General features: G+C 43.0%; 1 protein-coding gene across 2 annotated transcripts in view; it reads right to left on the reverse strand.

Moving 5' to 3' along the window:
- The window catches only part of BIN4 (double-stranded DNA binding protein), a 91130-nt gene extending 68562 nt beyond the window's left edge, over window positions 1–22568 (reverse strand). Inside the window, exons 1-6 of one of the 2 annotated variants that reach the window (XR_015190046.1) lie at window positions 22422–22568; window positions 22278–22342; window positions 21514–21687; window positions 21357–21419; window positions 21140–21190; window positions 20940–21048 (exon numbers count right to left, since the gene is read on the reverse strand). Coding sequence is in view for 1 of the 2 variants with exons in the window: in XM_086527126.1 (XP_086383252.1) it covers window positions 20940–21048; window positions 21140–21190; window positions 21357–21419; window positions 21514–21687; window positions 22278–22337 (457 nt within the window). In the remaining variant the exon portion in view is untranslated. The remainder of the gene's footprint in view (window positions 1–20939; window positions 21049–21139; window positions 21191–21356; window positions 21420–21513; window positions 21688–22277; window positions 22343–22421) is intronic. The other variant, XM_086527126.1, reaches the window with a different exon arrangement.
- Window positions 22569–23826: the final 1258 nt, after the last annotated feature.

Here is a 23826-nt window from a genome sequence, read left to right on the forward strand (position 1 = left end):
TAACCCTAAGAAGAACAAGCAACAGAAGAAGAGTCACAGAGTGATGAGGTGATTGCCCGAGTGCAAAAAAAAACTAACCCTAATTTCTGCCAGAAACCCTAATTGCTGCAAACCCTAATTCTGAAAACCCTACCCCTAAAACCTGCAAACCCTAATTTCTGCCAAAAACCCTAACCCTAACCCTAAGGCAGCAAACAAATTCCGTAAATTGCGCTGACATGATGACGTGGCAATCTGTACGGATTTCCGCGTTTTGCCTTGGCTGATGACGTGGCACGCTGTACGGATTTCCGTTAATTGCACTGGCAGGTTTTTGGCTTTGCTTTTGAACCAGAAGCTTTTGAGTTTTAAAAGCTTTTTACTATAACTGCTTTTCAGGTCAAGGGCCTTTAAATATGAGGCTAGGGCTCATTCTCTGGCATGCTTCCTGGACAAGGTGCAGAGTCTGGAGTACCGGCTTGTACTGTGTTGATGCAATATAAAGAAATACCGAAAGGGGCGCCAAGGTTTGGGGCCAATACTCTCTAGGGTGGAATTCCGCCACTCCGTGTCGCGTGTCGTCTCTCTCTCCATTTCAGTTCAGATGTTATTTGAAGTGCTTAAAGTTGTTCAGTTTGTTCTTTTCTAGTGGCACGTGGTGCTCGCCTTGTGACAGCTGATACCACTCTCACACGGCGGGCACCACGTGCCAATAAAAAAGAACAGACTCAACAAACTTTTAGCACTTCAATAACAACTGTTCAATAACAACTGAACTGAGAGAGAGAGAGAGAGAGAGACGACACGCGATACGAAGTGGCAGAATTCCACCCCAGAGAGTATTGGCCCCAAACCTTGGCGCCCCTTTCGGTATTCCTTTATATTACTGCCGATTCACAAAGTACAACAGCCGAGGAGCACCTGCTCTGCAATCTGCGCGCTAAAAAGTGCCGGAGAGGGCCCCCAAGGCTCATATTTAAAGGCCCAAAGCCTAAAAGCATCAAATATGAAAAGCTGACCCGAAAAAATCACTTTCCTAAAATTTCGAGATTTCCCTAAAAATCCGTCGTGAATTCCAGGATGTCCGTACAGGTGCCACATAATCATATTTTGATGTGCAAAGTCTTTTCAATGTGTTCTGCTTAATTTTTAATGCCTTTATGTCGCTTGGGGCCCCATCGGACGAGCTCCCCATAAGTTGGTATGACTTCCTCTTCTGTTGCTTGTTCTTCTCAGGGTTTCTAGAATTAGAGTTTCAGCAGTTAGGGTTTCTGGCAGAAATTAGGGTTAGGGTTTCTGCTCTTGGGAAGCCACATCATCTCTAAGTTGGCTCCATTCTTTAGGCTTTGACACGTCAGCAGTTTGTTACATCTCCCCTTCTTGAAAGAGAGTAATCGTCCGCGATTACAACATCTGCAAAACAACATAAGTTAGCTCAAAAATTTTAGAGGGTCATTCCGAGGGACATTCCGAGGGACAATAATGAGTTTGCTCTTTTTATTAAGGAGTTATCTTCTCCTTTCTGCTCTTTTGATCAAGGAGTTAGCTGCTCCTATCAGCTGTTTTGATCAAGGAGTTAGCTTCTCCTTTCGTCCACATCGGAACTCTTGATATTCCGGCGTAGTAAAATTAGCCATCACACCCAGACCGTACTGATCTTCCACGGGTGTCTTGATGCACTAAAATTACATACCCAGGCAATCTCATCCAATTAGGAATATTCAGTGGTTGGCACATCACAATGCAACACAAATGCTCACATATGCATGTTACAAGACATAGAAACATGAAGCCGCCGATGAACACTCCTCCCGCATAACCTAACAAGGTCCGGGCCGGGAGATATTCAACGACTCCCTCATCACTCCTCCCGCATAACCTAAAAAGGTCCGGGCCGGGAGATATAGAGGCCTTTTCCAACCAAACGCCCCCCAGACCGCAGCCTGCGTCGTTTGGAGGTGCTGAGAGTAACCACTGCTCAGACTTCTTAATACTCCTCCCGCATAACCACCCAGGTCCGGGCCCGAAGTCACAACAACAATTATTTTACAAGCATACAACCAAACGCTCCCCAGGCATCGGCTTGCGTCGTTCGGAGGTTTTCAAACATACCACGAAAGGCTCCCCAGGCATCGGCCTGCTCGTTCCGAGGTTCAAACAATACCAAAACAGTATTTCTCACTTCTTCACCCGGGAGTAAAATCACCAATCATTGAAACCAGTATCAAACCAAAGTCAAACAATTCAAATCGGCACCAAAACAGGTTCAAAACAAATACCATCCATTTCAAACAAATTCCTAACAGGATCACCAAACAAGAGCAAACAAAACGCAAACTTAAAAAGCAATCTCGACATTAGTCGAGCTCGAAAAGTCGACTGACTTTCAATCTTGAAACCTGCACCAAAAATTAGGGTTAGGTTCCTTCCATGAGGTCGTAGCCGAGCACGGCATGGTCCATCAGCTCTTGGAGTTTGGACAGAAAGTGTTTCTTTGGCGGCGATGGTAGTCCTAAGATAGCAATCGCACTGAATCTCCAAGGTTATCTGATCGTGAAGAGACATCTATTGGGAGATGTCAAGGAATTTCAAGATATAATCTGCTAGGGTTTCCATGGGGCAAGCATTTCAGGATACCCCACTCTGCCAGAAGTTGCACTCCGAAGGAAGATGTCAGAAACCATATAACTTCGGGCAAAATTTTCTTGAAAGCTTGCCAAGTACTTGGAGTATGCTGCTTGGTAGCTATAGACATCAACATCTGCATGGCACTGCTTCTGAGAAAAACAATGACTTGAAACAAATCTGGATCCTTCTCTTGCAAGTGATCTTAATTGGCTTATGCCCTGTAAGACACTGCTGTGAAGACAGGAGCACGCCCGATGCGCGATGAAGTAAGGGTGGGAGTGGCTAATAAGTCCGGGTTGGAGGGCGAAGATATCCTCGAATAAAGCTCTGTCTGCACTTTTGTGGGACCGGTATGCTTTCAGAAAAGCACACGCCTGATGCTCTGATACCATTGTCACAAGGCGGGCACCACGTGCCAATAAAAAAGAACAAACTGTTGCCTGGGGAGCGTTTCGTTGTATGTTTGAAAACCTCCGAACGACGGAGGCCGATGCCTGGGGAGCGTTTGGTTGTATGCTTGTAAAATAATTGTTGTTGGGACTCCCAGCCCGGACCTGGATGGTTATGCGGGAGGAGTATTAAGAAGTCTGAGCAGTGGTTACTCTCAACACCTCCAAACGACGCAGGCTGCGGTCTAGGGGGCGTTTGGTTGTAAAAGGCCTCTATATCTTCCGGCCCGGACCTTTTTAGGTTATGCCGGAGGAGTGATGAGGGAGTCGTTGAATATCTCCCGGCCCGGACCTTGTTAGGTTATGCGGGAGGAGTGTTCATTGGCGGCTTTATGTTTCTATGTCTTGTAACATGCATATGTGAGCATTTGTGTTGCATTGTGATGTGCCAACCACTGAATATTCCTAATTGGATGAGATTGCCTGGGTATGTAATTTTAGTGCATCAAGACACCCCAGGAAGATCAGTACGGTCTGGGTGTGATGGCTAATTTTACTACGTCGGAATATCAAGAGTTCCGATATGGACGAAAGGAGAAGCTAACTCCTTGATTAAAACAGTCGATAGGAGCAACTAACTCCTTGATGAAAAGAGCAGAAAGGAGAAGCTAACTCCTTAATAAAAAGAGCAAACTGATTGTCCCTCGGAATGACCCTCGAAAATTTTTTAGCTAACTTGAGTTGTTTTAGACGTATGCTGTAATCGCGGACGATTACTCTGTTTCAAGAAGGGGAGATGTAACAAACTGCTGACGTGTCAAAGCCTAAAGAATGGAGTCAACGTACAGATGTGGCCGAGGGGCCTAAACCCTAATGTTTGCCAGAAACCCTAACTGCTGAAACCCTAATAATGGAAACCCTAACGCTGAAACCTGCGAGCCCTAATTCTGAAAAGCCTAACCCTAAAACCTGCAAAGCCTAATTTCTGCCATAAACCCTAACCCTAACCCTAAGGCAACAGACAAATTTCGAAAATTGCGCTAACATGATGACGTGGCAGGCTATACGGATTTCCGTAAATTGCGCTGGCAGCTTTTTGGCTTTGCTTTTGAACCAAAAGCTTTTGAGTTTTAAAGGCTTTTTACTAAAACTGCTTTTCAGGCCAAGGGCCTTTAAATATGAGGCTAGGGCTCATTCTCTGGCATGCTTCAGTACGAAGGTGCAAAGTCTGGAGTACCAGCTTGTACTGTGTTGATGCAATATAAAGAAATACCGAAAGGGGCGCCAAGGTTTGGGGCCAATACTCTCTGTGGTGGAATTCGGCCACTCCGTGTCACGTGTCGTCTCTCTCTCCATTTCAGTTCAGTTGTTATTTGAAGTCCTTAAATTTGTTCAGTCTGTTCTTTTCTATTGGGTCTCTGTCGGAGACAATCGTCTCAGACGTGCCATGTAATCGGAAAATCATCGTGATCATTCTGTGTTCTTGGGAGATCAAAAATGAAATCCATTTCAATATTTTCCTCGGGGGCGGGTGGGTATGTGTAAAAGGGTGTAACAATCCCTATGCCTTATGCCTGTCAAACTTGACCTTCTGGCATACTGCGCACAACTCTTCCACGTCCTTTTTGAGTCACGGCCAAAAGAAGTATCTCTCTACCCCTTTCATGGTGGTAGCAATGCCGCGGTGACCCGTAAAAGGTGGACAGTGGCATGCAATCATAACCTTATCCCTCAACGGCTGTGTAACGTACAACATAGTGTTTCTCATCAAGTAGCCTTCTCGAAGGGAGTATCCCGCTACTGTCTCCCCATCCCGTATCCGTGTGAAAATATCTGCAAAATCTATATCTGTGGCATACTGATCGACCATATCCTCGAAGCTCCTATGATGTATCGCAGAAATAGGCAGAACCAACGGTTTCCGAGACATAGCATCTGCCACCACATTCTTCTGGCCCTGCACATGGACAATCTGGAAGTGGAACTGTGACAAGATGTTCGCCCACCGCATCTGCTTTTCCGAAAGCTGCTTCTGTGACAAGAAGTAGCGCAAACTCTGATGGTCTGTATAGACAGTAAAATCCACTTCGAGTAGGTAATGCCGCCACTGAGTAAGAGCATTGATAACCGCCAAAAGCTCTTTCTCATAGATCTGTGCTGTCATCTCCGCCTTAGAGAACAAACGGCTCTCGTAAGCTATGACATGGCCTTCTTGCATCAAGACCGCACCCAGACTACGACCACAAGCATCACAATATACTTCAAATGACTTCTGCAAGTCCGGCAAAGTCAAAATTGGTCCCGTAGTCAATTTCTCTTTCAATGTCCGAAAGGCAGTCACCTTTGTGGGTCCCCACGAAAAAGGTACTCCTTTCTGTGTCAAGGTATGCAAAGGGGAAGCAGCCTCTGCAAACTTTCGTATGAACCGCCTGTAGTACGAACACAGTCCCAAGAAGCTTCTAACTTCATGGACATTCCTCAAATCGGGCCAATCACGGATAGTCTCTATCTTGGCCGGGTCCATTTGCACTCCTGCTGTGCTGACATAATGTGTCCCAAAAAGTGTATCTCTGGTAGGAAAAATTCACTTTTCGTTGCATTAATCACTAACGTGTGATATCGTAATGCCTGAAAGACTTGAAGTAGATGATCTCTGTGTTCTACCTCATTCTTGGAGAAAACAATGATGTCGTCAAAGAAAGTGCCAACAAATAGCCTGTACTCTCGAAAAATCCTGTCCACATCATCCGGTTAAATGTCGCAAGAGCATTGGTTAAGCCAAAAGGCATCACCAAAAACTCAAATAACCCAAAAGTCGTCCGAAAAGCTGTCTTGTAGACATCTCCCGGCGCTATCCTGATCTGATGATATCCACTCTTCAAGTCAATCCTACGAAAACACGAGGATCCCTGTAACCTGTCGAGTATATCATCGATCCTAGGAATCGGAAATCTGTTCTTGATGGTGATTTCGTTGAGACTGCTATAATCGATGCACATTCTCCAAGATCCGTCTTTCTTCAAAACCAACAACACTAGAGAGCAATACGGTGAAGTACTAGGCTGGACAAGACCCTTTTCCAAGAGGTCTTTCACTGGGTTCATAATCTTTTCATTTTGTACTCGACTCACACGGTAAGGTGGCCGATTCGGTGGCGTGCTTCCAGGTATCAGATCAATGGTTTGATCTTCATGCCCTCTGAAAAGCAATCGCCATGAAGTGTGGAGAAAAATCTTGGCGTTCTTTTGATCAGGTCAAAACATATTCAAACTTTATCCATCGTTCAGTTCTCTCCCAAAAGAATGAGTAAGAAACTAAAGTCCATCAAGTACAATCTCTAAGCCCTTCATTTATCAAAGTCGCTTTCTCGGCCCGGTAGTCAACCACGGGGTAGTTCTTGTGAAACCAAGGGATCCTGAGTAGAACGTCACTCGCGTGCCCTGAACACCCCTGTCATTGCAAACGAAGTTTGCCAATGCTCGGTGTAATGGCAGCATCCCATCCGGGTGCTAGTCGAACTACCTCCGCCTGTGGCGTCGGGCGTACTTCCAAATCGAGCCGCCAATTCCAAGTGAAAAGAAGTTGGCCTTGGCTCCTTCAAAAGAGCTTCCTGGTCCTTCACTTTGCCCCAAAAGCGGCAAAGTTTGTACTTTCATTCATTAGATTCGGTGCAAGTCCCACGCCATGTGGTACCAGATTTGCTTTTCTATCTGCCTTTTCTGCCACATTCCTCAGCTACTCTCGAACTCTGAGGCCTGTCGTCGTCTTTATCATTCTGTTCTTTCTGTGCCTTTTTAGGGCACTTCGCGGAGATATGTCCATGTTCCCCGCATCCAAAGCACTTCCCCTCTCCTATGAAGCGAGCTCTCTCCTCAGGAGTAAGCTTGGGTCGTGCATCCTTTTTCTCTGGGTTGCTTTTTTTTCTTTCTACTTTCATTCCCAGAAGTCTATTCGGCTCGTTGTGTCATGGCCTTATCTGTGGGGTAGGTCAAACTGCCAAAGTGAATGGCAAAGCCCCGCTTCGCATGACTCATCAACTCCTAAATAGAAGTTGACTTCTGTTCCAAGCAGTGATCTCGGATCTCTGTAGGTAGACCCAAGGTAAACCGCTCAATCTGTTCTCTGAACGAGATCTTCTTGAATGAAGAGGCGGGTAGAAAAGAGCTCCAGAATGTTTCACAATAAGCATTGATTGTATCTTTCTTGGTCATCCAAAGATGGTTCCAAGCAGCTCGTACATCTCGTTCATATTCTTGCGTCAACCAAGAAAAAATAAAAAGCTTTTTGAATTTCAGCCATTTAACTTGGCGCAGTCTTGTTTAAAAGAAGCGTGGACCACCAAGTACGAGCATTCCTCATAAGTAAGAGGCAGCTCTCCGAATCTTGGAGTGCTCTGAATAGCGTCCTCCCGTGAAAGCGATGTCAAACTACTGTATAAAAGACAAAGCCTCCGAAGCATCTGAGTATCCTGAAAAAGTATCAAACTTGATCGAGTGGCCACCTTCCTTAAACTCTCGGACTTTCTTACTTTTATCTTCGAGAAAGTCATACTGGTTGGCTTCGTAAAAATTCTTCTTATTCGCATAAAAGTTTCCGTTGTCAGCGTCTGAACTGTCCGTAGACGAGTCCTCTGTAGAAGTGTCACTCATTGGGCAAGACTTAAACTTCCTTGCCTTTTTCTTGCCCTTTCCAAAGCGTTGTTTCTTGCTTCGCTTTTTGCTTTTCCTGTCTTCTTCGCTCGAGTCTGAAGAACTAGAAGAACTGTCAGAAGAAGAAGAAGAAGAACTGGGTAGGTCTTCAAACTTGACGCGCTTCTTCAATTTCTTTGCCTTGTCAAATGTCGACCGACGACCCAAATATCCCGGGAAGTCAATGCCTTTCTTCTGCTTTTTTGCCTTTCTTTTGCACGTCGAAAAGCTGAGCAATCCGTGCATCAACCACGTTCTCCAGTTCCTTCTTCGTATATTTCTTGGAGACAGAAGGTTTCTTGAGAGCGGGTTTCGGGAGTGGTGTTGTGGTTCTCTGCCACTCCGTATGTACCTCTTCCAAAGAGGTCTGGTTCATATATTTTTCCATCTTCGAGTCCTTGGCAAAATTAAGCATCATCTTTGTTGCATCGCCAATCAATTGACGACGCTCCATCTCTCTTTGCTCCGCCTGAGTAGGCCGAGGCGGGCCATACTCTCTGTCTGAATCTTCGTTGTGATCCCAGCCCGCATCTCCAGATGCAGAGGGAGTCGACTGATCATTGCCTGAAGCCATAGGTGCCGCTGAAAAAAAATTCGGGGATCGGATTTCCCGTAGAAGAGAAATTGGCCGTGCTCTGATACCACTGTAACAGACTTCGACACTCCAAGTCAAGAATCAACCGCGACAGCACCAAATAACCACTTCAAAACAAGTCACAGATCACAATAGATGTACACTGGCCCGGCGGAGTTCTGTGCCTAGAGATATTGGCCCCAAAGACTGGCGCCCCTTTCGGTATTTCTTTTTGTATTAATCAATCATCAAAGTACAAGAGAGCGTTAGGGTTTCACTCTCAGACTTTGCGTCCAGATGCTCTGAGAAGTGAGGCCCTCACCACTAATTTAAAGGTTACAATGGATGCCCAAAAGCAGAGCCCCAAAAGCTTCAAATCAAAAGCAATTGCTCTCTCTCTCACAGAGAGTCAAAAAGCAAAATTTGCGTCGCTCAAAGTCAAGAATCGACCATGACAGCACCAAATAACCACTTCAAAATACTTCACAGTTCACAATTGATTCAACACTGGCCCGACAGAGTTCCGTGCCTAGAGATATTGGCCCCAAAGACTAGCGCCCCTTCCAGTATTTCTTTTTGTATTAATCTGAGACAAGAGTGCGGGCAGGCGCTCACACTCGGACTCTGCGTCCAGATGCTCTGAGTTGTGAGTGGCCTACCCACTTATTTAAAGAGTACAAGGGATGCCAAAAGCAGAGCCCCAAAAGCTGAAAATCAAAAGCTCAAAAGCTTGTGCTTTTTTTTTCTCTCAAGTTTTCTCTCTCTTGCCCTAAAAATAAAAGCAGAAGAGTTCTCCTTTCTCTCTCTTTCAAATTGCGTAGATAAAAGCAAGCCAAAAAGCTGCCGTAAATCCAACGCCAATTCCGCCACAAATTCTGGCGCAATTTCCGGCCGTCCGTAGTGCTACCACATGTCATGCCAAGGCTAGGGTTTCTTGCAAAATTAGGGTTTCAGCAGTTAGGGTTTCTAGAATTAGGATTTCTGCAAATTAGGGTTTCTGGCAAAATTTAGGGTTTTCAGAATTAGGGTTTCTATGGCAGCCACGTCATCACTTTGTGACAATGCCCAAAAGTAGAGCCCCAAAAAGTTAAACTCAAAAGCAAAACTGCCCAAAAGCTTGCAGCGTAATTTGCGGAAAATCCGTACAGCCTATCACCACGATTTGCGGAGATCCGAACAATCGGCACAAAAAACGGGTTTTGTCACAAACTGCTGACGTGTCAAGCCCTGAAGAATGGAGCCAACCGGCAGATCATGGCCAAGGGGCCTAAACCAGAGGTAGAAGCAGTTGAAGATGAACCCACAATTCACGATGGCCTGCTGACGTGGCAGATTGTACGGATTTTCGAAAATTACGCTGACATGATGACATGGCAGACTCTACGGATTTCCGCGTTTTGCGTTGACTGCTGACGTGGCAGTTGTACGGAATTTTGTGCAATCTGTTCTTTTCTATTGGCACATGGTACCCGTCTTGTGACAAGTTTCCGTACAACTACCACATCAACCTGTCACCGCATAGAGTGGGCATCCGTACACTGCCACGTCAACAGTCAACGCGTTTTTCGAGAATCTGCCACGTCAGCAGTTGTGTGTGTTTATGTCCGAGGGCCTGCCACGTCACCAGTTTGTGACATTCCATTGTGTTCCAAAATCTGTGTCACAAACATCTTTGCCATGTGATTAGCTTTAATGGTCTTTGTTACTGGATTGAAATGGGCTTGGTTACTTACTGAATCAATCAATAATAGTCGAAATTGCATCATTCCCATTCAAAGTTCGTGGCAATTCCATCATAAAATCCATGTCAATATTTTCCAAGGGTACTTGGGGTACTAGTAGGGGTTGAAGTAAGCTAGGAGTTTCATGGCAATCATACTTAGCCTTTCGGCATGCTACAGAGTCTCTAACATAATTTATCTATGTCAACTCGTAGCATTGGCAAGTTAAAATATCTTTCCAATGCCTGTGTTGTGGACATTTTTCCTTATGTCCCATGTAAGGAGAAGCATGTGCTTCATCCATTACTTTGATTCTAGGTGGATGTACCACAAAGAGCCTGATGAAAATAAAGATATCCATCCTTGATAGAGTAGGAAAAATTTCATTACCAGTTTGTAGTTTTTGCCAAAGTCGAAATCTTCAAATACATCTCAAAGAGATATTCTAATTCCTAGTGATATATGCTCGTTATAGCGTTTATTTGAGGCCATTGAAAAAGAGCACTACAACTACATTTTTACTTCCAAAAGAAGGTAGGATTTGGAAGTGAAACATAGAAAGAAAATTGGCCCATTACATCTGTTTCTCAAACAACTTACGTTGGGAGAGACAATAGTTGGCGGATATGATTTGTCTTGAATATAAAGTTTGCTCCAAGAAAATAATGCTTCCAAATAGAGAGAATATATATAAGCGCCATGAGTTTCTTCTCATAAATGAAAGCATGAAGCTCCGTTTCACGACGTCCGTCTACTTTCATAAGCTATTGCATAGCCTTCTTGATTAAGAAGTGAACCAATGCAATCACCTAAAGCATCAGATTGTAATTCAAATGATTTTCGTCGATCAAGTACAATGAGGATTGGTCCATAGGTAAGAAGGTACTTTAAGCTTTTCAAAAGCTTCCTTCTGTTTGATACCCCAGATGAAGGATATCTTTTTCTTTGTAAGGTCATGAAGAGGTGCAGCTACATGAGCAAAATGGCGGATAAAACGCCTGTAATACGAACAGAATCCAAGAAAACTTCAAACACCATGAACAGAAACAAATTGTGGCCATTTTGAAATAGCTTGAATCTTTGTTGAATCCATTCATACTCGGTTATGAGAGACTATGTGTCCCAAATAATGAATTTTTGTTAAGAAAAATTCACTTTTCTTAGCTTTGACTTGAAGGATATGCTTCTACAATTCTTCATAGACAATCTGCAAATGTAATTTACGTTCTTTTTCTGTGTGAGAGAAGACCAAGATATCGTCAAAACAGATTCTTGTAATTGTCGGTGAGGAAAAAAAAATTGATCGATCATTCAATTGAAAGTCACTAGAGCATTAGTATTGTCACGAAGTGATGACATGGCGTGAACACCTAGACAAGCAGATAAAAATGATTTTATAAGTTGTTCCAACTTATCAGTCCTTTCTGACGGGGCCTAAGGGACACAAGGCAAATTTTATTGCGTAGAAAGTGCTCACGTGGCAGGCTATACGGACGTCCGTGATTTACTCTGGCTATTGACATGGCACTGTACGAAATTTCGCGATTTGCGCTAGCAGCTTTTGGCGCCAGTTTTTGGACGAGATGCTTTTGGAACTTGAAGCTTTTGAATTGATTGCTTTTGGGGCTCTGATTTTGGAATCCCTTGTACTGTTTAAAAGAGCCCTTGGGGCCTCACTCTACACAGTATCTGGACGCAGTCCGAGAGCAAAGGTCCCTCGGGAGTTGTACTTTGCAATGATTAATAATAAAGAAATATCGAAAGGGGCGCCAGACTTTGGGGCCAATACCTCTGGGCACGAAACTACGTTGGGCCATGTCGACTCTCTCTCTCTCTCTCTCTCTCTCTCTCTCTCTCTCTCTCTCTCTCTCTCTCTCTCTCTCTCTCTCTCTCTCTCTCTATTAAAGTTCACTGATTTTGAAGTTTTTGTTCGTGTGTTGCTATTAATTTCTCGCTTGGAGTGTCCAAGCCTGCTACACCAAAAGGCATTATTAAAAACTCGTACAATCCGAAGGTTATACGAAACGAAGTCTTATGTATATCTTCGGAAATTTGATGATAGCCGCTCTTGAGACCTATGCAGCTGAAAATTTGTGCCCTATGTAGCTTATCTAAAATATCATCAATTCTAGGAATTGAAAATTTGTTCTTTATTGTAACCTTGTTTAAAGAACGATAATTAATAAACATTTGAGAAGTGTCATCTTTCTTTGAGCAAGCAAAACTCGTAAACAATATAAAGAAGTAATAGGTTGACCAAGACCCTTTTCCAAGAGTTCATTTACTTGTTCAAGAATTCCTTCCTGTTGGAGTAAACTATGTGGTTGAATCGGAGGTGAGCTGCCCAAAATTAGATCGATGCGATGATCTTCTGGTCTTTCGAGAGGTAAATTCATTAGGGAGAGAGTCAATAAAACAATCCTCGTAATGATTAAGAAAAGTTCTAGATTTGACAAGACATTTTCATCACTCATCTCTCTCTTTGACAAAAATCAAGTAAGCAGAAAGACACTTCTATATTTCTCTTCTAACAAAGATGTGAGTGACCATAGGAACTGGCCACTCCCTTGTGCTAGCATCTACACCATACTATTGCCCCTTATGGTGGTACATAATCTCGAATAGGATGAATTTTATAATGTCAGGGCATTCCTAAAATAACATCAAATCCTTGGATTAGAGCAAGTAGGAAATACTTTGTCAGCATACTTGTTGATTTTCAAATTCGATATCCTTGAACATGAGTAGAGTTCGTGGTCAACCCCTCAAAGGCAGAACCAAAGTTTGTTTGATTCCCATCCTATCAGGAGTAAAACCTAGAGAGTCTGAGGTATCCAACGAGATAAAATTATCTCTCGAGCCTAGATCAAAGAGAATCATGACCCTCTGCCCATTAAGGCTGCCCCATCGCTTAAAAGTTGTTGTTTACCTTTCTCCTTCTTGGTGTTAGCTTGTACGTCGAAGAATGAGTTTGAAGCAAGAGGTGGAGAATCTTTCTTGAGATGTGGGCAATCTGGTTTCTTGTGGCAATTTTCACTACAAATAAAACACTTGCCCTCTTTCATATAAGCCATTCGCTAAGAGGAAGTAAGATATCTAGTTTGCTTAGTTCCCTCTGGCTTCTTTTCTTGACCTTTGGGATGATATGAACGTCGCTTTCAAGAGGTGTCTGTATGGATAGAGAGAGCCTTCTCTTTTGCGTGAGAGGTACTAAATTCCTTTTTGTTTTGCATGGAAGGTACTAAACTCCTGTTTGCAAGGAGTTCCTTTTGAATGCAAATTCCAAGCAACTAAGGCAGATTGCATCGTGATTTGAAGGGTGTTTTGAGGGTACAACTACATACTTTTTTGGAGTGTCCGTTGGAGCCTAGCTTCAAATTTGCGCATCTTCTCTTCGTCAGAGATTTTCATGAACGGGGTGACCTTGAGAAGTATCTCCCAAAACTTGTCCGTATGATTGGAAACAGCTTCATCCTCTTTCTGAAGATCCAATCCCATTCTTTCTTCACATCCGTTTCAAAGTCAAAGGAAGGAATTGAGCATAGAAATGTTGTTTGAAGTCTTTCCAGTCTTTGGGTTTTGCGCCCTTCAAGAATCATCGTGAGCCACCAATTGCTAGCTATATCCTTAAAATACATATACTAACTTGGCGCAATTTGGATCGTTCTAAAAAGTTGCCTTCTGCAAAGGCTACTTCAAACTTCTTCTTTTGGTGTCAAGATCACTTCTTGGAAATAGCTTTGGAATCTTTACGGACAAGAATTTTACAACAATGATTTTTCCCTTCCGGGTTATGTACCCCTCCCTCCCTTGGTTGAACAGGTTCATCTAGATCTAGCTGTAGGTTTTCTTCAAGGATTACGTTTTTCAATATTTTCATTAAGGAATAATTTGGAGAGTAGGTAAATGACGAGGTCGAACCTTCTTCATGTTGATGGGGAGTGCCCATTGTACGATATCCCTCTAAGGCTATGTTGGAGCCCCAGTCTCAGGTACATCCTAACCTTGCTCTGGAAGATTCTGAGGTGGCTCTTCCACCATCTTCCCTTTCATTTTAAAAGGGTCTTTAGTATCTTCTACACCTCAGACTCAACAAGAGCAGCTTGAAGTTCTTGCCATCTGTTTCCTGAGGCGCTCAACCTTTTCTTCTTGTCCTGCCATGACGGGTATGTTTTTGCCAAGAACCGTCTCTCCTTATGGAAAAGGAAAAGAAAAGACCTTGCTCTGATACCACTGTCACAAAAACGGAAGCAAGCACTTAAAACACCTTTATCTTTATTTATTACACCGTTAAAACTCAACACAAATGAAACTTAAAATAATTCAAAAGACAACATTGGGGACCAAAAGATGGGTTGATCTCCCTCTTCAAGAGATTTTTTATTAATTGATTAACATATTCTTACAAAGCACATGAACCGGAGCAACGGAATCTATTCTCCATCCCAAAGTTATCTGATGCATAGAATGCATATTACTCATTAGCGTCGTGGCTGAAATTTAAAATACTATAGCCAAAAGCAGCTATTCTTTGACGCGTGTTGGTATCTACCTTCTTCCAGAGCGTCAAAGCGAGGTCTCTCTTGCTGAAATTTAGTCTTTTGGATCTTCTTTGAAGTTTGAGGGCTGAAAACTGTTTGGACAACCAATAAAGCACTTATCTAAGTGCAGCTATCCACAAAGGGAGCACACAAACACCCATTGGCTTCCCTCCACCTCCATGTACACTCCTTAGGCCTCTGCACCGCCTTTGATAGTGTGGGAGCATGAAATCGTGTGAGAGAGAGAGAGAGGTTCTCTCTACACGTGTACTCTGCCAGAGACCTCAAAAGAGGTAGTGCTAGACTTCTAATAGCAAAGCATTGAGGAAAGTGGCCAGATGTCACTCCATGAGAGAGAGATTGTCACCTGTTGTTGTGTGTAGCAAAATTCTCGCGCTACACTTCTATTTTAGTCTTATTTTAATGTTATCTCTCTACATAAGTGTAAACTTTGCCAGAGCCCTCAAAAGAGGTAGCGCTAGACTTCTACTAGCAAAGCATTGAGGAAAGTGGCTAGATGTCACCGTATGAGAGAGAGATCTTCACCTGTTGTTGTGTGTAGCAAAATTCTCACGCTACACTTCTGTTTAAGTCTTATTTTAATGTTATCAAATTTTGCCTTTTTCATATTGACCTAGGCACTTATTTTTAAAAGGTTTTAAACCTTAGGCTTAAAAACGAGTACTAAAGGGTGAGTTTTGGACCAGCCTGGAGCACATTTGACCTTGTTGTTTCCACACCCTCCAAACTTGGTCTACCTGCTCCCATTGAGACGTAAGTATTTTTGTCCGGCCGGCCAGTTTCATGGGCAACCACAACAAAAAATATTAAATCATGACTTTATGAACAAGACTAGGGACACCCTCTTATTCATGTCCTTGTTTTGACATGTTCCACACTCTATCCGGCTACTGCTCTACTTATCATACTACTCAAACACCGGTAATTTCCCAGATGGCACATTGCGCCGGAGAAACTTACCCATCTTAAATTAATTAGTTGGTAACAATATATTCATAACATATCTTTGTGCACAAAAAACATTTTTATTCATTTATAGCCTTTAGCTAAAATTGTTACATTACGAGTTTACACTGTTGCAACACATCTTGCAACAAAAATTAATATCATGATGTGTCATGGAGTCACAACCTTACCCGAGTTAAAATCCTTAAAACCTTCCGCTACACGTATTAGATCTACAATGGAGGTCAACCCTATCGATTCATGGACAAGTACCCAAGACTTGAATGTAATTCAAACGATTGTTAGTTTCCCTGTCAAAAGGCGGGCACCACGTGCCAATAGAAAAGAACAGACTGAACAGACTTTTAACACTTCAATAACAACTGAACTGAAAGAGAGAGACGACACGCGACACGGCCAGAGAGTATTGGCCCCAAACCTTGGCGCCCCTTTCGGTATTTCTTTATATTGCATCAACACAGTACACGTAGGTACTCCAGACTCTGCACCTTCTCCAGGAAGCATGCTAGAGAATGAGCCCTAACCTCATATTTAAAGACCCTTGGCCTGAAAAGCAGTTTACAGTAAAACGCCTACAAACTCAAAAGCATCTGGTCCAAAAGCAAAGCCAAAAAGCTGCCAGAGTAAGTCACGGAAATCCGTACAGCCTGCCACCTCATCAGCCAGCGCAATTTTCAAAAATCTCCTTGCTACCCTTAGGGTTAGGATTAGGGTTTTAGGGAGGGTTTCTGCAGTTTTAGGGTTAGGGTTTCCAAAATTAGGGTTTGCAGGTTTTATGGTTAGGGTTTCCAAAATTAGGGTTTGAAGGTTTTAGGGTTAGGGTTTCCAAAATTAGGGTTTCAGCAGTTAGGGTTTCTGGCAGAAATTAGGGTATAGGCCCCTCAGCCACATCTGTAAGTTGGCTCCATTCTTTAGGCTTTGACACGTCAACAGTTTGTTACATCTCCCCTTCTTGAAAGAGAGTAATAGTCCGCGATTACAGCATATCTGCAAAAGAACTCAAGTTAGCTAAAAAAATTCCGAGGGTCTTTCCAAGGGACATTCTGAGGGACAATCAATTTGCTCTTTTTATTAAGGAGTTAGCTTCTCCTTTCTGCTCTTTTAATCAAGGAGTTAGCTTCTCCTTTCGGCTATTTTGATCAAGGAGTTCGCTTCTCCTTTCGATTGTTTTGATCAAGGAGTTAGCTTCTCCTTTCTACTCTTTTGATCAAGGAGTTAGCTTCTCCTTTCGTCCAGATCGGAACTCTTGATATTCCGGCGTAGTAAAATTAGCCATCACACCCATACCGTATTGATCTTCCACGGGTATCTTGATGCACTAAAATTACATACACAGGCAATCTCATCCAATTAGGAATATTCAGTAATTGGCACATTACAATGCAACACAAATGCTTACACATGCATGTTACAAGACACAACAAACAGCGCCACTAAGCACTCCCCCGAGACAAACGGTTTGCGGTATGAAGCTACTCAACTACTACCTCGTCACTCCCCCCATAAATAACCTAAAAATGTCCGGGCCATGAGCTCAGAGGACTGTACAACCAAACGCTCCCCAAACCGTAGTCTGCATCGCTTGGAGGTTCAAGCATACAACCAAACGCTCCCTAGGCATCGGCCTGCGTCGTTCGGAGGTTTTCTAGCATACAATGGAACGCTCCCCAGGCATCGGCCTGTGTCGTTCCGAACTTTTCAAACATACAACGAAACGCTCCCCAAGCATCGGCCTGCGTCGTTCCGAGGTTCAAACAATACCAAAACAGTATTTCTCACTTCTCCACCTGGGAGTAAAATCACCAATCATTGAAACCAGTATCAAACCAGAGTCAAACAATTCAAATCGGCACCAAAACAACCTCAAAACAGATACCATCCATTTCAAACAAATTCCAAACAGGATCCCAAACAAGATCAAACAGAACTCAAACTGAAAAAGCAATCTCGACATCAGTCAAGCTCGAAAAGTCGACTGACTTTCCATCTTGAAACCTGCACCAAAATTTAGGGCTAGGTTCCTTCCATGAGGTCGTAGCCGAGCACAGCATGGTCCATCAGCTCTTGGATAGACACTGTTTCTTTGGCGGCGATGGTAGTCCCAAGAGATAGCAATCACACCAAACCTCCAAGGTCATTTGCTCGTGAAGAGACATCTACTGAGAGATGTCGAGAAATTTCAAGTTATAATCTACTAGGGTTTCCATGGCAAGCATTTCAAGATACCCCACTCTGCCAGAAGTTGCACTCCGAAGGAAGATGTCAGAAACCATATAAATTCGGACAAATTTTTTCTTGAAAGCTTACCAAGTACTTGGAGCGTGCGGCTTGGTAGCTATAGACATCAACATCTGCATGGCACTGCTTTTGAGAAAAACAGTGACTCGAAACAAATATCAGATCCTTCTTTACAAGTGATCTTAATGGCTTATTCCCTGTAAGACATGAGCGGTGAAGACGGGAGCGCGCCCGATGCGCGATGAAGTAAGGGTGGGAGTGGCTAATAAGTTCGGGTTGGAGGGCGAAGATACCTCAAATAAAATTCCAATATAGCTCTGTATGCTCTTTTGTAGGACCTGTATGCTTTCAGAAAAGCACACGCCTGATGCTCTGATACCACTGTCACAAGGCGGGCACCACGTGCCAATAGAAAAGAAAATACTGAACAGACTTTTAACACTTCAATAACAACTGAACTGAAAGAGAGAGACGACACGCGGCACAGCCAAAGAGTATTGGCCCCAAACCTTGGCACCCCTTTCAGTATTTCTTTATATTGCATCAACACAGTACGAGCCGGTACTCCAGACTCTGCACCTTTTCTAGGAAGCATGCCAGAGAATGAGCCCTAACCTCATATTTAAAGGCCCTTGGCCTGAAAAGCAGTTTACAGTAAAAAGCCTTCAAACTCAAAAGCATCTGGTCCAAAAGCAAAGCCAAAAAGCTGCCAGCGTCAATCATGGAAATCCATACAACCTGCCACGTCATCAACCAGCACAATTTTCAAAAATCTCCCTGCTGCCCTTAGGGTTAGGGTTAGGGTTTCTACAGTTTTAGGATTAGGTTTTCCAGAATTAGGGTTTGCAGGTTTTATGGTTAGGGTTTCCAAAATTAGGGTTTGCAGGTTTTAGGGTTAGGGTTTCTAGAATTAGGGTTTCAACAGTTACGGTTCTGGTAGAAATTAGGGTTTAGGCCCCTAGGCCACATCTGTAAGTTGGCTCCATTCTTTAGGCTTGACACGTCAACAGTTTGTTACATTCCCTTTGGTTCACACCAACCAATGAGACAAATATCTTGGTTGTCTAGAACCACTTGAAATTCAAGCACGACGCCCTTCAATCTTTCAACCAAAAGTTTCGGGAAGGTTTTATTTGAGTCACTTTGTTCCCCATAGTCAACCCCGATGAGCAAATGGAGAGGTATTTCTATGGGTTGCTTCTTGAGTTGAAAAGGGATTGCCAAAAGCAAAAAGCCTTTAGTGTCACAAATTGCTGAAGTGTCAAGCCACTGTGTCAACCTAAAGACCAGAACTAACCTGCAAATCCCAACCGAGAGGCCTAAACCCTAGAAGGAGTAGAAGAAGCCAGAGTTCTCACCAACTTACAGATCCTCATCAAGTGGGACCAACAATTTAAATAAATTGTCCAATTTATGGGACACCGTCCGAAGGGGCCCAAGTTCCCTAGGGCCTAAAGGCAATGAAATAATAAAGCAAGACCCACACACACACATACAAAAACCCAGAATTGCATAGCAACTGATGATCTGGCAGAATTGTACGGATCTTCGCGAATCGCGCTGGCTGCCATGTGGCACTATGCGGATTTCCGCAAATCGTGCTGATTGTTGGTGATGTGGCAGATTGTATGAACAACCCCTCTGCACATGCTTTTGGAAACTAGATGCTTTTAGACAGTTAGCTTTTCAATGTAGCTGCTTTTAAAGGGTGAAGGGCCTTTGAATAAACATTGTGGGCTCTCTCTTTGGCACTTCTACCCCGTGTAGGTGCAGAGTCGAACCACAGGTGTGTACTGAGTTGAAGCAATATAAAGAAATACCGAAAGGGGTGCCAAGGTTTGGGGCCAGTGCTCTCTTGGGGTACTCCCCATTTCGTGTGCCATGCACTCTCTCTCTCTCTCAGTTCAGTTGTTTGAAGTGTTTAAAGTTGTCTTGTCTGTTCTTTTCTATCGGACGTGGTGCCATCCCATTTGTAGATTGCGACTAGTCAAGGTTAGGTGGAGTGTTGTGAGTTTGAGAATGGTGTGATTTGAGGGAAGAGTGCATTCCATACCCCTTTGTGAGGTTCCTTTTCTTAATCCTCATCTTGTGATTGTGATAGGTGTTATAGAGGCCATCCCCTAAAGCCTTCACAACGTAGAGCATTGGAGTGCATACCCTCTTGCACAAAGGCATTCATGAAGTCACTTACGTCATTTATCACATAAAAACCCTTAAGACTAGGAATCGTAGGATTCTAAAAGAAAAGAGTTAAATCAGTATATATGAGTGGCCTTGAGCCCTCATTTGGATAAGGGAGGACGAGTCAACAATAGCAATTGAAGTCAACACAATCAGAGCAACAAAAAGGGCAGCGTCTTCCTCTTCCTCAAGTGTCAGCAAGGAGGGGCTGCGTTTTTCCCAAAGGCTACGTTTTCAGCATCAGCGTTTTGCATCAGCATCAGCACCTACGTTTTTGCAGTACATCGGCATAAAGCATTCAGCATTCAGCCTTGTAACAGTTTGTGTGAGTAATAAAAAGCAAATACTTGCTCTAGCAACAGAGCAAGGGGCCCTTAGAGGGTGGTTGGGACCCGAGATCCTATGTCATCTCCCTTTCTCACTCTCTCTGCCTCACACACTTTCATTGTGTTCAGTTTCTCTCAAGTGAATTAAAGGAACCTTGTGTTTGTGGGAAGTACTAGTTCTGAGTTAAAATTCTTAAAACAGTTCCGTTGCATCTTACATTTGCTGAACGTGGGACAAAAAAAGAGATCGACTCAGAAGGCACTGATTTTCTTCGCCAACAGAGCCAAGGCCAACTTCAATTCACCAAAAATGGCGGCAAAGTTGAAAGTGAAGGCTGAGGAGATGAGATCACAGATAGATGCAACTTTAGCGGCATGAAGTTGACGATTTTCGAGCCCCTTACACATAACCAAATGCAATGCATTGTCCATTATTAGATTATCTAAAAATGTGTATCTAAAATGTATATCTGCATGTGTGTGTGCAATTAACTATATACGTACATACGTGTATATCATATTGTTCATCTTGCAAATTATTAGTCTAGCATCAAAACAGCCCACTTGTTGAGCCCCTTTGAGCAACCCCATTTAGGCAATCTAGGTTTTTCACATGCTACTCAACTGTACAGAAAACATAGCCCTCACGCAAAAGCATCAACAAGGTGTTTGAGAAAACTGCAGCACCTTTCAAGTCTAGAAGAAAGTCATTGTCATTTGCAGACACGTTAATACGACCAACAGCACCAACATCACCACTTACATCTAGATCGTCTCCTTCACATTCTAGAAGGACCTGTGAAGAGAACATCACAGCACAAAGTACTGTAAACTTTGTTAGATATCCAAAAGTGATATATCAAAACAGCAATTGGCAAGCCTAGTACCTTGGACCTGTGAATTTTGTCCCCTACTACTAATGGTAGAGTCGACACAACCTGCATATCAAAATTCAGCAGCCAATAACTCGTTTCGATCATCAAAAAAGTTAATGAAACTGTTAAAAACAGTTTTTCATGTTGTATAGTGCTCTACTATCCAAAAGATCCACTGTAAAGAGAAGCCATAGATGGCAACTGGAAGTCCAGAAGCCAAGAAACTCACACGTTTAATTCGCCGTTCTTGCCCTTCACCAGCACCTTCCTCTTGCAGCACTACTGGTTCCACCTTGAAAGCCATATACAAGTATTGCTTGTTGCAGAAAACCATGCATAGCAAGAGATAATACTTTATCGCTGACCCAAACCTTTAGAACAGGTACCTTAAGCAAACTTTCATCCTTGACATCTTCCGCTTCCTGTTCTACTTCCTGTTGCCTGAAGTCGTTGCTCTGATACTCATCAAGCTCTTGCGCTTTTGAGTTAGATCTGGCCTTTGGACTTGCTGAGGGGGAAGGGGAAGAAGAAGAAATAGTATAAACGTCCTTCAAAGGAGTCTGAAACACAGGCAATATAGTATTAGAGCCCTCTCAATTTTATCAATCTTAAAGGTATGTCCACTATGAGAAAACAGAGTGCTCACAAGTCCCCAAAATAAGGCTTCAAAGAGTGATAGAATAACAAGAATGGCCAGCCCTATCTATTCTTTTAGAGTTCAATCTACCTATTTTCCTCCCAAATTATTCACAAAACTAAAGACCTACTTCGAATGGCAATCGAAATAGAGTAGTTTGGAACAACGAGCATGCACTCACATGCACACGTCAACACACACACACACAGAGCACGAAAACAGACATTTAAGGGGCTATAAAGGGTAAGTCACCTTCTGATACGGAGTACAATGCCTTTCTTTTCAAGCTCACCACGCATGCAATGCAGCTAGCTTTTGTGGGTGATGTAACAGATTCAGCACAAACTCAAATTACATGCTTGTGTTACTAGAATTTTGTGGTAAACTTGTAGCTTGAGGTTCATATCTTCTGTGTAATCAACTCCGAAATGCACGGTGGAACTCAAGCAGGTGCAACAAGAGTTTTAAAAGCATATCTCAGTTTTGGCTAGATCCTTTGAGTGCATGACAAACCTGGAATGTGCGAAGCCAGTCCGGTGAGTCCTCTCTGTCAGGATTCTTATCGTTTCCCATGGAAGCTGTGGTCGCAGAAAAACACAACACAATTCTGACAAGTCGTCAAGCGAGCGAGCGAGAGAGAGAGAGAGAGTCACGTACTTCGTCTGTGTTCTGGCTCAAATTTGCCCCGCTTCCCTGGACAACAATTTTAAACAACTAACTAGCCAACGGCGGCACTGCCTGTGAGAGAGAGAGAGAGAGAGAGAGAGTTAGTCATAGAATTAGAGGGAAAGGGAGTGTAGACACCGAAAGAGAGAGAGAGAGAGAGAGAGAAAGAGAAGCAATGATGAAAGCGAAATGCTAAAATGAAAACATGCAGAATTGATATTTGAAGGTACCCAAAACGAATGTAACCTACTTCCAAGTGTTCTCCATGCGTGATTGTACATCTTGCTAAAGCTTAGTTTGACGTACAATAGGAACAACAATGTAAGCTCAATGTCCACTTCATGCCATATTTGTAATTGTGTTTATGAGGTGTTTGGCCCATCAACTTTATATTTTTCCGAATGTCAAAGTCCCTAGAGTTCATCATGTACAAGGGAGGAACTCAACACAAAATGCATACTTGGTTTGGTTGTTGGAGGAAACGGAGAGACGATCTATGTCTTGACGTAGTGATCCGTACGTACCATGAAATATGTAGTTTCCTTGACCTCCTTAGTCCAATGCAATGTTGACTTGGAATGAAACATCAACTTTGTTGTGCAAGTGCTTGCATCGTTGCTATTGTCGATTTTGTGGGGAGCACATGTGAAGAGTCTTCGTAAGGTTCGGTGGAAAGTTTTGAGGGACATATGCAGTGAAGTTGATAACCTTGTGCCATTAGATGTGTCCATAATTCAAAGCCAACAGAAGCCCACAATGGGGTTGTGTGGATGAGATGGTGCTTTGTAGTGGAAGCCACTATCCTTTTGTTGCAAGCAGCTTCCAAATGTCATTGCACTATACGAGAGATTGTTTTGTAGTACGGCTTTGTTCCCAAGAAGATAGAAATATACAAAGCTTAGTAGAAGGGGTTCATCTATAGCTGGAGGCGATATTTGAGAATTGTAGTTGTTGTTATGGTTGTTTTTTAGGGATATGTATGTTGCATCAGTAATTGTTTAGTACATTGGATAAATTTTTGATATGGTATGACAGTATGTAAAGTTTGTCCATAAATGATCTAGTTGAGATTTGTAGATTGTTGTTGGTCCATTGTTAGAAATTTGGAATCTATTTTTTGTCATTATGTTGATAAGAGTATCCCGATCTTTTGATTGCTAAAAGAAGTCAATGTTGAAATCGCCTAGCACAAAAAAAATTCATTGAATGGATTGTGCGCTGCAAGATAATATTGCTCATAGTTGCAAAGAATATTTGTGCGTCTTTGTCGGTTGGTGAACGATACAAGTTTACAATTTTGATTGCTTAATTAGTATCTGTTACAAGCAATGTTTCAAGAATTTTGTGGTTTGTATGTTTGTGTATTGATCTGGTTGATAGTTTGTAGGTTTTATTG

Source organism: Adiantum capillus-veneris, chromosome 13 (genome assembly GCF_014529385.1).
Source record: "Adiantum capillus-veneris isolate H3 chromosome 13, ASM1452938v2, whole genome shotgun sequence".
Taxonomy (NCBI): Eukaryota; Viridiplantae; Streptophyta; class Polypodiopsida; order Polypodiales; family Pteridaceae; genus Adiantum; species Adiantum capillus-veneris.